Genomic DNA, 14895 nt, shown 5'->3' with positions numbered 1-14895 from the left:
AATGGAGTTGCTCGGTTGTCATGGAGACTGTTCAGTTGTCATGGTGTGGCCTAAGCATGGCTCCAAACTCCATCCACTGCTGAACAACGGTTGAAGGCTGCGGAATAAGCTTGTAAGTGAACCTTGTGTTAAGATACTTTTGTAAAAGCTTGACAACATTTATAATCCTGAAAAAAAGTTGAAGTTAAAACTTTTTTTTGGAATTGGGGTTGTACAATCCAGTAAATTTGTATTTGTAGAACAGGAAGTGTTAAAAATGCATCAATGATTGTCAGTAAACCAATAATCACTGTCAGACGAATCAAAGAAACAAACAAGCAGTTAAAAGATAAATAGTTTATGTGAATCTCTCACATAGCATTTACCTTTACTCTATACACATTGTTTTGAACGTGATATACAGTATGTCATCTTTTTTTTTCTTTCTTTTTTTTTTTTTTTTACAATTCGACATAATGGTTTTTTTCAGCATGCACTTTAGAATGCCAACAAAAGGCTCCACAAATACAGACTTCAAACTAGAATTTTCCTCACAGTAAAACATACAAAACATGAACTCGGATCAAAAGCCTGACAGTTTGAGGACATGATGGAGAAGCACAGCATCAGACTACCATGACTTTTACAGGTAAGAGCAATGTACCCAACAGTAAGACACAAAAATACATGTTCTGGATTCAAAAAAATAAACACTTTTTTTTTCCAAGTTACAACGTCATCCTAAAAATACACAAAGAACGGTACCCCTTTGTCAAAGAGTAAAGCAGCGTGTGTACTACAAGAGGAGGATTGTGGGTACAGGGTGACAGCTAGCCAACAACTGTGCACAAGAACTGTGCCACCTGCCAGTCTGCTCTATCAGCTTTCAGAGCTGCTTTTGCACTCCGTTTGCCTTCTTGTTTAACGGTGCTGCTGAAATCACAGTGTGGATCGGCGATTTTTGTTTTCGGGTGCTTATTGCAAATCCGATCTGATTGTTTGGGTACATGGGATTGCTACTGTGCAGATGTAGCCATTATAGAAGTCCCTTTTTTTATAACTTGGTAAACTTCTGCTACACTTTTGCTCAACCCCCCACAAGGGGAAAAAGTTTGGAAGAATCAAGTTATGCAGTTTTCTGTTTAGCCACCAGGAGTTTTGAGGAGTAGTCCGGTAAGAATCATTTGGTTTGTGAGGAGACAAACATCTGCAGCACAAACGCACGGTTGTTGCATGTAAATGCACGGCAGGGCAGGGGGGACTTCTACAACGGCGGCTGCATCCCAGGGGAACTCTGTCTCATTCATGTTTGTGCTAAAACTAACTGGAAGAGTGACAACATCAAGTCCACTCATTGGTCTCCGCTGACCTGGCCTTTTCAAACTGCAGATCTTACCCTGGTGTTTTAGGATACACACACATTAACACACAGCAGAGCAATTAACCTACTGAAAATTACCAAGGGAAACAAAAGCAGAGATGACCATAATGTCACATTTATTCAACTTAGCACATTTGTCTCTCTATACTGTATATACTGTATGTAGAATTATATGAATACACTCCATTTTTAGAACACAAAGTGCCTCAACTGATACATTTTAATACACTTATTGCGAGGAGGGATACCACTGCAAGAAAAGTGATTGAGTGTCACGGCGCAACCAACCACCTTGTTACCCGACTCGCCATCAAAAGACAGATGTGTGAACAGAGCCGCTTGGCCCAGATGTGCTGTGTTGTTGTCTTATTTACAGGAGCAATATCTATACAGTAGATAGTTTCTTTTAAGGACATGTCCAGTTTTGCTTTGTTCTTTTTTTTTTCTCAACAGTTCCAAAACAGGAAAACCAAAAAATCAGGAAAAGGTAAATGCTTATCAAAGTCCTCCCAGGATTCGTTTGGATCTTTCCTTTCCTGCGCGTTGAGCCACTGGCTGGGCGGCTGGCAGTCAATAGTTTTTGTGTGCCTCCTCTTCCATATTGTCCTGTAGGAGTGGCCTTATGGCTCCAAATGGGGTCCTCCCACTGCAATAGGTCCTCATACTGATGACTTATCCCACCGTCATTCAAATAGGAAATGAATCGTCTAAATAAAATATAAACACATCTCTAAATATCAGAAATGCATAATCTGTCTTTGCTGAGCATCATTTCAGAGCTTGCCATGCACACACTGGCTATTTTCATTAATTCACAAAAAAATTAGAACCTTGTACAAATGAATGGTGCTCAGCCGGCTTCTATCCACAATGATAAAAGCTCTATTGTATATTGCAGTGGGGGTGATTCAATAATTTGGTGTACAGACAAAGAGAAATGTTTGCAAAAGCTCTTCTTTTTTAATTGTTTGACTTTTGCAGAGCTATGTGTAAGATGCATCTAACTGGGAGCCAGTTGCTAAGCAACCATCTGCTACTGGTATAGACATACTGTAGGGATGGGTGAGGCACATCGCTGCATGGTTATGTCTGCTGTCCCGCACCTGTTGGTGCACAAGGGCAATTTATGAAATATAGAGAATGAACAAATGACAAAGCAAAGGCTGCTTCTGTTTATTGTGACTTTTGTTATGAACTGTTCTAAGAAAGGTCAGATTAGTGTGTCTGGTTTGGGGATTTGAGAACAGTTAATTGCCTTTAGTGATGGATGATATAAAGTGAAACTGCAGTTAAAAGAGCTGAAATGGAAAAAGTTATGTAGCAGGTTTTTTGTTGTTGTTGGAACAAACAAAGTCTGGTGTTTGGGTGCAAACAGACTGGGTATAAAGATGAACGGCCTGACAACTCTCTCCGTAAGTGAAGCAAAAAATCTCAGATTGCCCCCTGGTGGCTGGCTGCAGTATAGCTCATAAGCTACATCTTAAATTAAAATCTTATGAGTTATTTTTTTTATCATTGGATTTGTCCAAACAAATGTACCTTTGGTTGTATCAGGCAAAGAAATGAAGAAGAAATTGAAGAAAAAGGGTGGTCTAATAATAATTTCTATGACTGTATGTATTGAGACATACTAAATGTTTCTCTGACATACTAAATAATATTGTAATATTGGTATTGGAAGTTCAAGATGGCAGCTTCCAATCTGTGATATTTTGGCTTCATTATCCACAGTGGGTCCATCTTTATAGTCTATCTAGGTGTAGTATGGACACATTTCCAATCAAATCTCATGGCACATGATGCAAAATGATGGTGACATTTGTTTACACTGATTATACATATATCTCAATATTATGTGATCATTATCCACTGACTAAAATGCTACAAGCAGCACTTTTAACAGTGCCATCAAGAGTGCATGTTTCTCTGCAGCCACATGCAGATATCTCTTGTTAGGATTATTGAATAACCCCCGTTTTTAGTGCACACACACAAAAACACAAATTCATGACCAAAAGGGTGAGGGACTGTAATGTGACCCTCACACCTGCTCGGGAGGTTACCTTTCCGCCATGGCGGTGCCTTTTCCCCCAAAGCCATTAAGATAGAACGCTGCTCTCTGCTTGTGTGAAACCAGTAAAGACAACCTCTTTGCAGTTATCTGTGAGTAAACAACCAGAGACACAACAGCTTTGGTGGCACTCCATCAAAGAAAACGAAACACAAAGGGGGTGGGGAGAAAGTTAATCGGAAATAGCAGCAGACAAGCAAAAAACCCACATGAAGAGAGAAACCAACACCCAGCTGGCATCCTGTGTTTTTAGTCTCCTCGGTGGATTGTTGGTGAAGCCAATGGCGAAATGAGACACAATACAAGTCGAGCGTACCCCCCTAAACCACAACATAATTACATGAAATGAAAAAAAATACTCCTTCAAATATATATAAATATATGTATATATATATATATATATATATCCATAAGCCCTCCTCACTGTCTGCCTTCTCCCCTCGCCACATTGCTTGCAGATGATGGTTACAAGATGATCCATGCAAAAACATGAGCGGGCCCAGCAGGAACAGGTGAAGAGTGACAGACTGGACGTGTGTGAGTCGAAACATAGTCCTCCATCCCTCCCGTCTCCATTCCCAAAAATAAAGTAGCAAACAAAGACAAAGTCACAGTCGTATGAGGTTAAAATGAAGTGACATCTCTCTTTCTTTTTTTGGAAGCACGTCTTTTTCAAGGTATCTAAATATAGCAACATCTAATATCCCTGATTATTCATGTATCCTTTATTAAATGTTATGGCTGCTACTTCTGGAGCCAGTCAGAGTTGTTTTTATTGCAAGTCTCAAAGTACGACAATATGGATCTAAAGGGAACTCCAAGTGACACAGGAGAACCGACTCGGTACTTCAGAATGTTAGCTAAGCACATCTATCTTCAAGGAAAAGTTGCTCAGGTTGCCCTCAACATTAGTCTTAGCTACAAAGTTAAGTACTTATCCACTAGTCACAATATCTAGAACATAGTTCAGATAGAATACCAAAGGGAGGTGGTTTGTTTGGGGGGGTAGGATGTTGGGTGGTTTAGACCAAAGTGGCCCAGGGCTTGACGTCTCACAGGATGGAGGGGATAGGGGAGCGAGAGCGCCGCAGCGGGCAGGGCGATCCGTAGGGCGAGCTCACAGGAGACAACCTCAAGGCGTTACCAGCCATGCCCGCTATGTTGTTTAAACTCCGGGATTTCTCATAGCCTTCAGATGAGGGGGGCGACAAAGAGGTGGTGGTGGTGGTGGTGGTGGAGGTGGTGGTTGTGGTTGTGCAGGAACAGGACATGAATACACACAGGCAGGCAGGCAGGCAGGCGGGCAGGCAACGATCCGAGTCCGAGCCAGCCGAGTAAACCGAGACAAGACAGGAGACAGGAGTGAGACACAGCAACGGTAACATACTGTATGGTGAGTGCATGCACAGCACATTTCCTCACTATGTCTGTGAGGCAGATTGGAGTCTTAGATAGGCTAATGTGTTGGGCTGGAGCTGCTCTACAGGGAGAAATAACCTCATTGGTTGAGTGAATCCTCAGTGGGGAGAGCCAAAGAACCATCTAAACTGGAAACCCTATCTGACCACAAAATATACAATGAACCATCCCACTGGTACTTAGAATAAATTAGAATTAATTACATAGCTAATTAATCGTCCAATTTGCTGTGATTAATCACCTTTTTTCATCTTAAGACTGTAGCTTGTTAAAATGCATCTAGAAAGGAGGAGACTCATGGGTAGCCATAGAACCCAATTTCATTCAGATATCTTGAGGTCAGAGGTCAAGTAATCTGCAAGTGAGGTTTTTCATGAGGTATTTACTGACATATTTTGTGTTGCAGGACAAAATCTCAAAATTGTTGTGTTAACCACAGACCTTATTTCAAAACGAAAAACCAATTCGATAAACCCATTGGAATGAAGTGCAAAGAAGCCAGGCGGGTTTTATGATTCGTTCCTGCTGCACTCTATTAGCTATTCTTATGGATCATAAACAAGTGAAACCAGATTCAAAGAATCACAGTCCAGCTTTAAGCCAGTTTGATTGTCCATCCATCCATCCATTCTCGTCGGCTTATCCTGGGCCGGGTCGCAGGGGAAGCAGGCTAAGCAGGGCATTCCCCACCCACAACGTCCAGCTCCTCCTGCGGGACCCCGAGGCGTTCCCAGGCCAGGCGAGCTATAATCCCGCCACGCGTTCTGGGTCTTCCCCGAGGGTTGGAACGTAGATGGACCGGTAAATCGAGAGCTTTGCCTTTAGGCTCAGCTCCTTCTTCACCACGACGGTCCGGGTCAACGCCCGCATCAATGCTGACGCCGCACCAAACGGCCTGTCCATCTCATGCTCCGTTCTACCCTCACTCGTAAACAAGACCCTGAGATACTTGAACACCTTCGCTTGGGGTGAATTTGATTCTATTAATGTTAATACTGGATTTTTTTTGTGTAGAGGAAACTGTCAGCCATGATGGCTTTTAATTTTATTTATATATTGGAAATAATTGAATTACAACTAAAAGGCTGATGTGATTCTTTCCTGATGGCTGCTCATTAATTATGTTTTGATGTGTTTGAAATCTGTCGCAATAAAATGTCTTTGTTCACAATTTAGTTTAGCTGAACTCCAAGGTAGCCATGCTAGCCTACAGCTAGCTAGCTAGGCTAGTTAGCGACCATGCTAATGTCCCAACACAATGAATGTCATAATTATGAATGAATTAAATCATGAAATCACTTCCATTTTGATTTAGACAGTTTCTCTGTCACTCTATCATAGAGCAGTATTAAGTAATGTGTTTTAAATGAGACTATAGAGGTTGTCGCCCATATTGAATATCTTCGACAGCTTAGTGGTGGCAATTAAATTATAGCTTAACGTAAACTTTATACCTCTGGTGATGGCCTTGAAACTTAAAAAATGACAAAAGTGGTGTTTATTGTAAAAAATGTCTTTGTATCAAACCTTTTTTGTTTGCCACAAAGCTTATTAACTGCAATAATCCAAAATCAAAATTGACTATTTGTTGAGGGAAGCAGGACAACATTAAAACTATGTCTTATTCAGCTAGTTCTCTGACTCCACCCACTCACTCAACCAATCAGTTTGCATTACTTTCCACAAAGACTCCGCCTATCAGAAATGCCTGTGTGGTTAAAATTCCAGTCTGCCAAAGTTAAGTGTGGAAACTGTTACTCAAATAAAGTTTTAAGTCTTAAACTAGTAGGGTTGAAGAATAGAACCATAAATTATCAGTCATTCATCTCATGGCATCATCATTAGTATTTTCTCTGACAAGGTATTGTTAGAAAAATCTTACCAATGTCTAATTAGTTTAGTAATGCTTGTATACATTGCTTATTTACATTAAGGCATAAAGTTGAATTTTATGTTACTGTCATATACACTACCAACCCCGCATTGCCAGATGATAATTATCATATTTGCATGATAATTTTCCCCAGTATATACCTTATAACTGCATTGCATGTTGATAATTAACCGTTGCCGTTTGCTCAGGTTGGGGAAACAAACTGATTGTCCATATGTTTAGTCTTATGAAAAGATAGTTTAGCATTAAAATAACTACTACCGGATGTAAGGTAGCTACAGTAGTTACCTAGGTAACCTAACACATGACATAATGTAACGAGTAACGTAACTTAAAATAGCAATGACTTTTTAAGTTTCACTAGGGACAAGAACATTCTCCAGGGTCAAAGTCCTGTCTTTGTTTGTCCCCAGCCAAACTGACGTTAGTAGATTTGAATGTGTATTAAAAAGTAGTGAACTTTTTATACATGTTCTGTACAATAATTTCCCTCAAATTTTAAGCCTCTGGTGCGATTATTTACCATCTGGCAACGCTGCTCCCATCATGCACATTATGTTTATAATAGACTTAATGTGTGTATTAAATCAGGTTGTAGCCTGCATATACTGATGATGATGAGGATAAAAAGACAATAATTTTTACTTTAATTATATGTACAGTTTTACACTTTAAACAGCTCAAACTTCTAAAAATACAGCATTTGACGCAGGCTGGTGCAAAATAAACAAGCAAGCCCAAGCAGCCAGATCATTAATGGAGCATGCCAATCAGCTGGCGTAAACACTGATGAGGAACAGCTCATGGAAACGTGGCCTCATTAACATACTGCATATGGCACCATTTGTTTCACTGAGGGAAAGGGTGTACATTAAAACTGGGGCTGTTTCAGAAGCGGCCCAGCAGGCAGAACAAAGGGCAGCCTGGGTCTATGCCAACAGGTAGCAGGGACTAGAAAGGACCCGATGTTTTATGCATTAGCGGCAGTGTGGAAGCAACTGCAACCACCGACTGAAGCAGCCGAGACGAAGGCACAGCTGCTCGGCCGCCTACGTTGGCTAAACAAGACTGGCAAAGTGCCCCGTTGGAGAGAGACCACCATGATGTATTCCCTAGCCTAGAGGATCTGGACCACATGCAGCTTGGAAAGTTTTTACACTACATTTGAAAATAACGATTAACCCTGATTGATGTATCATCTCATTAGAATTCTTACAAGTAAGGGGCTGAAATTCAATTGAACAAAATCTCCGATTTACAGAGTGGCACTCTAATGGTATGATAGCATTGATTCGCCTGCTATAGAGTGAGGACAGCAGCATTATGGGGCTATAGAGCAATAACATTGAGAGCAGGACGCTTAGATAACTTCCTGGAGAGGCATTTAACTTGTGATGGAAGGCTTACCACTTCCACATTGCAGTGCAAATTAACACAAAATTAATGCCTCAAGATGCTTGAGATAAAAATGGAGGAATTAATCTTACAAACATGCTTAAGGCCCTTGTGTGGTGTCTTAAAGTATGTGTGGTCAAATAGAGGCAGTATTTCAGCATGACCAGTTCCACTGTGTGAGCTGCTCAGTTTATACATTTTAGTTCATGACCTTTCGTGCCTTTGAAATCGCATGGAACAGCAACGGGACTTTCTGGTTATTCAGCAGATGTGAACTTCATGATGACCTTTAGCTTGGGTCAAAGTGTTTGGAAGTGTCGAGCCCTTTCTAAATCTGACCTTTCCACTGATGCACCTCTATATGACTGACAGGTAGATCATCTGGACAAATCTGACATTGTCCAATGATGTTTCTCATTGGAGACAATGTATACTGTTGTAATATCTAGTCAAGCTTTACGGTTACTGAATTTTGCAGGCAAAGTTTCAACACTGTCCAATCAGAAACAAGAAGCAGGCTATCTTTGATGATGCAACCCTAACTGCGATCAACTCATAATGTTTGACTTCTTCATTAACATACTGTATGTGTAAAATTAACAACTCAGGAACAACATTAGATAAAGGGCTGGAAATGACAAGGCCTTGCCTTTTGTCTTTCTCTTATTAGGAAATATTAGGATTAATAGCAAAACAATCAGAAGAAGACAGAAAAGACAAGAATTCCTCCAACCCATCCGACCAATGAATCATTTATTCCTACCCCCTTATACGACTCACAGTAGCATTTGTTACATTACTTAGTTACCCATGTGACATAAAACTCGATGTGCTTACATTAGTTATGTTAAGTAAAAAGTCAACAGTCTCCTGGGTCAAAGTCCTGTGTTTGTTTGATCCACTCCGACCTCCTCCCTATGCGGACTAAGTTGCGCTTTATATCATGTCACCTGACTTACTCCTTGCTACTAGAAGTTATGAGAAAATAAACCTACTTCTTATGTGATTTATTACCTCAGTAAACAATAATCCTAATGAGTTTATGGTGTCAATCAGCACAAGGTTCATTTAGTATATTATGGACCCATTTAGAGTAAAATAGATGGTAAAGCAGGGTATGCTTTAAAGAGGGGCAACCTTGTGATTGACAGGTTCCTACCACAGTGCTCTGTGTCCATTACAGTCTTTGGTAGTAATCATAGACAGTAAAAATATATTATATAGGTTTCTGAAGAGTGCAAATGAAGCCTTCTTGGCAAAGCTGACTCCGCCCAACTCCCCGGATAATCCAAAAATGGGCAGAGAGCTGCAGCTGAGGCGGGTGAATCACGCCCACCTAGCTCAAAGGGGAGCGTGTCTATGTTCCCCGGGTCCTATAAACATGAACATATGAACATAAAAAAGCAAAAAAATGAACTGCAAAGTAACCAGAAAGTAGCTGCAGTGCAAATTTAAGTTTTGGGCTGTTTTATCTAAGGTGGGCCATGAGACGGTAGGCCTGCTGAGAGTCGTATCGTAAAGATTGATACATTGCGGGGAACATAGGACCTTTTGGGGAAAAACGGACATAGGACCTTTTTTCTAAAAAAGGGTTCCCGGGGAACATAGGGATGACCCCACTTGAAGGTACCAAGCTAGCGGAGGCTAACAAGCTAGGGCACATGCTACATACGCAAGGGACTGATAGCAGCCGGTCGGCTCCTGACGGTTGGTGTATCGTCCCAGCTTAAACTTCTTTACACCACCAGCTTCAGCATGTTTTTAAATACATAATTGGGTGATTTGAAATACTAGGTTTGGTCAAGACTTACAGTAACGTGGCTGTAATAGTCTGGTTGTATAAATGACCTATGGGGGTGTTTTGGGGGGGGACTCCAGATAGGATGTAATGTATGTAACAAGTCTGATAAGTCAGATAAAAACTAACATGGTTAGTCAGCTATATTATTTGATCTGAATGTAAATTATTCCATTGTATTAACTGGTAATATGCTCACATACTGTTTAGAAGCAGCACTTGTTAGACTGTTTTAGTTTTAAAATGAAGAAGTCAAAACTTTATGAGGTGTTGGAATTCAAATATATTACTTTAACCATTTTAATTCCTCCTATTGTGAACTATCCGAAACATCTGCTGGTGTATCATCACCTTAGGGGCAGATGATACACTGGGCAATTTCTTTGGAAGCTGCAGATGGACAATGAACCTGGCAACAGCCAAATATTTGAGACACAGGGTCAGAAATTTATTCAAGTGTTTCCAGGCAACAAGAAAACATGAATAAATTGTGAAGAAAGCAGCAGTTCTGAGTCAGCTGCATGGACACTGTTGCCCCTCAGAATTGCTTAAAAAGTAATGCTGCATGTCACTGCTGGCAGCCGCAGCAGCAGATCCACAGGTTACGTTACCTGAGCTGACTAGGCCTGAACAAACCTCTCCCCCTCCAGGGATGTTGGTGTCCCAGTCACTAAGGACACGGATCAGCTGATGAGGATTTTGACTGATTTTCTGTATTTTTTATCGTAAAACATTACTGAAATATAAACTGCTCTGACTGGTTGTTCAATTTATTCAAAGAGTAGTCCACACATACTGAAAAAAAAGTCATAGTAAATCTTTGAGATTTGAGATAAAACCTAACCCGGAATTATAAGTGATGACTAATGAATGAAGAATGAACCAGTATTAATGCACAGTCAAAAGCATGGATTTCAAACGTATTCTCTAAGACAAGAAAATATTCTAAAATATGTATATATATATATATATATATATATATATATATATATATATATATATATATACTTACATACAAAATAAATAATAAATAAATCCATACTTTAAAAGTTCAATTTAATCATATTAAAAAGCAGTTGAATTCCACATGCAGTTACCTGTTTTTCGTAACCCTCCATCTGCAGGGCAGGTGTAATCACTAGCAGCGAGCAGGAAGCACGTCCCCCCACTCCGGCGGTCCTGTTCCCGGGTGCTGGACCTTCGCATGGGGACCCTCTCCTCTGGAGACATGGTCAGGTCACTACCCCCGCTGCAGTCTGCTGACAGAACTGTGAGAAGACAAACAGGCCAAGTTAGGGAAAATATTTTGGCAGGGTTTCTTTTTTGCTGGTTCCAGTAATATATTTCACATCCTAAATTGTTTCCTTAATTCATAATTTATAATATTCTGACAAAAAAAGAGTTGAATCCTGAGCTGATGACATTAGATTTAGTAAAATAAAATGCCTAAGAACTGAATTTACCATACTGTTAAAGCTTCAATAGTGGCATCAATATTCCCCTGATTTTAAACACAGATACTAAGTAATTCAATAATATAAAAGTTATAATTATATCCCTTCATTTTTAGATATAAGTTGCTAAGAAACTAAACGTCTGGCTTTTAATCTTGTGCAACTTTGATGTCAGTAACATTTCTCTTTAAAAACAATAATAAGCTCCTCTTAGTGGAATATTTCTCAAATGAATTGATGGATTAAGTGTTATTTCTTATCAAGTCCAACTTTTAATGCAATTTGTGATTCTTGGCTATAAAAACATAATCACTTGACTTGATTAATGGTTTGTTGTTACAGTGAATCCTTAGATGATTTCTTTCTTATTAAAAAGAAATAATTATAAAACATCAAAAAAAGCTACTGATTATAATACATACAATATGACAGTATATAAACAGACAGAGAAAACTGCCCTTACCAGGAAATTGTTACAATTGTTACACTTAGTTCCATTTGAGTGAGTTACATTTATTGGCAATAGCTTTTCTTTTTCTTTTTTCTTTTTTTTACACCGTTTTGCTCTCTGGTGTCTTTGTTAATGTGAATGACCAAATGTCTTTGATCCTAAAAGTAAAATAAAAAAAATACACAAATACGGTTCACAGTGGTAAAAAAACGTTTCTGTGAATTTATGCTACAAAACCATTGACCTAGGCTCAGGGCAAAAAACTTCATGGTTAGGCATTGTAAAAGACAATTTAAACAGTGAATAAGGGTGACGTGAGCCATGTAAGTTAAAATGTAATTACATACGTACATTATAAAGTAATTTACTTTTGATTTCACACAGACCTTGTTCTCCTGGGTTAAAGTTCGCCATTGTTTTGGCCCATCAACCATATTATTTTGTTGCATGTACAAAGCCTTACATTGACGTTTTTGAGACCAGTCTGGTCCTTATATGAAAGGAAAAGTAGCTTTTAATAATGGAGGTCAAAGGTCAGACAGTGTGTGTGGAGCTCCAGTGGATGAGAAAGACACAATGCTTTCTTATGAGGCAAAAAAAAAAAATCAGTATTTACTTGTGGGATGCCTGCATATGGCGTAATTAAAAAGATTAGGTTGGCATTATTCTCAACAGGCCACAGCCTGATATAGCTTTAGCCTCTGTTAAAAGCACATAAAAAAGTCATACTGCTGCACTTGGATGGACATCATCCATCACTACAACGAATGAGGCCAGTGTAATATTATTCTTTTAAGTTTAGTAAAGGGAAAACCCTTTTCCCAAGAACTGGTGCCTTGGGTCCACAATGTTCAATCATATTATAACGTCAAAGAATTTCAATTATTAGTCAATAGCCAGAAAGTTTATTTCTTTAGGTCATCATAAAGGTTTAATATATAATCTTAGAGTAAATCCTGGCCCAACCTCTCACGTGTGATGGAAATGACCATACAGTACATGTTAAATGAAACCTTTAACAATGTGACATAGAGCACAAGGCAATTGGAAAAAAAGGACATTGAAGAGGAAAGTAACCCTGCAGACTGTGTATTTGAAATGACCTCTAAGAAAATCACATGGGCAACAAAACCAGATTGATTCTGTTTGTACATTTAGTTGAGGCTTGAATTATTCTATGCTTATTAAATATAAGGTTCTTGGTCTTAAACAAATAGACTGTGAAGAGCCCATAGGGTGCACCTTCCCTTGAGAATGTCTGCTGTAGAATTCAAAGAAAGCCAGTATACAGAGGTCGACACTAATTTCCATCAATATCAGATGTGTAAGAGTAAATTACTGATGCGGGCCTGGAGGGAAAAACAGCTACCTACAGTCTCAACAACAAATAAACAATCCCTACTGGAGGAAAGACTTGGACAGAAGGACTAGGCATTTTTATCAGCATAAGGTATTTCAATGGACTATCTCCTCGTCTCAGCACCTTGTGCGTTGTCTTACTTATCACTGTGGCAACCAGAAATGGAGGCTGCAAGGCAAAAGAGCTCAGTCTCCTGTGAAGGAGCCGCTGTTAGAGTGGGTCTCTAGGGGGAAAACATTTTTTTGTCTCAAGGGGGCATCTGTCAAATGGACACTGCTTTCTACCTGAGATGAGATCCCTTATGAATTCTTCTTGCTGTCACTATATATATATATATATATATATATATATATATAAATATATATATATATAAATATATATATATATATATATAAATATATATATATATATATATATATATATATATATATATATATATATAACACAATGTAGGGTAACCTGAACTTTAATGCCAAGGTGTGGTTGCTCACATATCTGCTCTCCTATGGACTTGGTATGGCCATATGATCTTACCTGAGCGGTTTCGTTCTAGTACCCTGCTCCCTTTGACATGGCACAGGTCACCTTGAGTGCTGTTGCAGGTGGTGTTGAGATCGGCTTTGCAGTAGATAGGGGATCCTCCCTGCACCGTCTGAGGGATGTGTTTCTTCCTCTTCTTGGGCAGCTTCTGCTTGGCCATGGCCAGGGAGTAGTACATCCCAAAGTTATTGACGATAACGGGCACAGGCATGGCTATCGTAAGCACACCTGCCAAGGCGCACAATGCGCCCACGACCATGCCTGACCAGGTCTCTGGATACATGTCACCATAGCCCAGTGTTGTCATGGTTACTACAGCCCACCAGAAGCCAATGGGGATGTTCTTGAACTTGGTGTGGAAGCTACCAGTGGGGTCATTGGGCTGAGCGCCGATTCGTTCGGCATAGTAGATCATGGTGGCAAAAATTAATACTCCCAATGCCAGGAAGATGATGAGCAGCAAGAATTCATTGGTGCTGGCCCGTAATGTGTGGCCCAACACCCTTAGCCCCACGAAATGACGTGTTAGCTTGAAGATACGCAGGATACGAACAAAGCGCACTACCCTGAGGAAACCCAACACATCCTTGGCAGCCTTTGAAGAAAGGCCACTCAGCCCTACCTCCAAGTAGAAAGGCAGGATAGCAACAAAGTCGATGATGTTGAGAAGACTCTTAATAAACTCCAACTTGACCGGGCAGAAGGTCACACGCACCAGGAACTCGATGGTAAACCAGAAGACGCACACACCCTCCACGTAGGTGAGCGCAGGGTCAGTTTCGATCTCGTACTGCGGTCCTGAGTCTGGCACGCTGCTGTTTTGCATCAGCTCAGTCTTGTTGATAATGGTGTTGAAAGCCTCATGAGTCTCCAAGCAGAAGGTGGTGATGGATACCAGGATGAAGAACAAAGATGCAAAGGCTATAAACTACAGGAGAGGGAAAAAGAAAAAGAGAACATATGTTACTATCGTTCCAACCTTCTCGTTTGCGATGACATGAACCTTGATGTTCTATACCCTGGCTGAGGATACATACACCAAGATCAATTATTTTATTTACTCTAGAGAAAGAGAGTGATCTCAGACTACTTTAATTAACTTGCATCAATCTGAATGGACTCCAGAGAAAGAGAGCAATCTATTAGCAAGAGC

General features: G+C 40.0%; 1 protein-coding gene across 2 annotated transcripts in view; it reads right to left on the bottom strand.

The window, feature by feature from the left end:
- Positions 1-321: 321 nt before the first annotated feature.
- Positions 322-14895, bottom strand: part of kcnc2 (potassium voltage-gated channel, Shaw-related subfamily, member 2) — a 127170-nt gene continuing 112596 nt past the window's right edge. The window contains exons 2-5 of one of the 2 annotated variants that reach the window (XM_059326140.1): positions 13737-14670; positions 11035-11205; positions 3424-3521; positions 322-2067 (exon numbers count right to left, since the gene is read on the bottom strand). In XM_059326140.1, the coding sequence (XP_059182123.1) occupies positions 3460-3521; positions 11035-11205; positions 13737-14670 (1167 nt within the window). In that variant the 3' untranslated portion in view covers positions 322-2067; positions 3424-3459. Of the gene's footprint in view, positions 3522-11034; positions 11206-13736; positions 14671-14895 lie in introns of both variants that reach the window. The other variant, XM_059326139.1, reaches the window with a different exon arrangement.

Source organism: Centropristis striata, chromosome 22, assembly GCF_030273125.1.
Source record: "Centropristis striata isolate RG_2023a ecotype Rhode Island chromosome 22, C.striata_1.0, whole genome shotgun sequence".
Taxonomy (NCBI): Eukaryota; Metazoa; Chordata; class Actinopteri; order Perciformes; family Serranidae; genus Centropristis; species Centropristis striata.
Note: the sequence above shows the minus strand (reverse complement) of the source record. Positions and strands in the feature narration are given on the sequence as shown.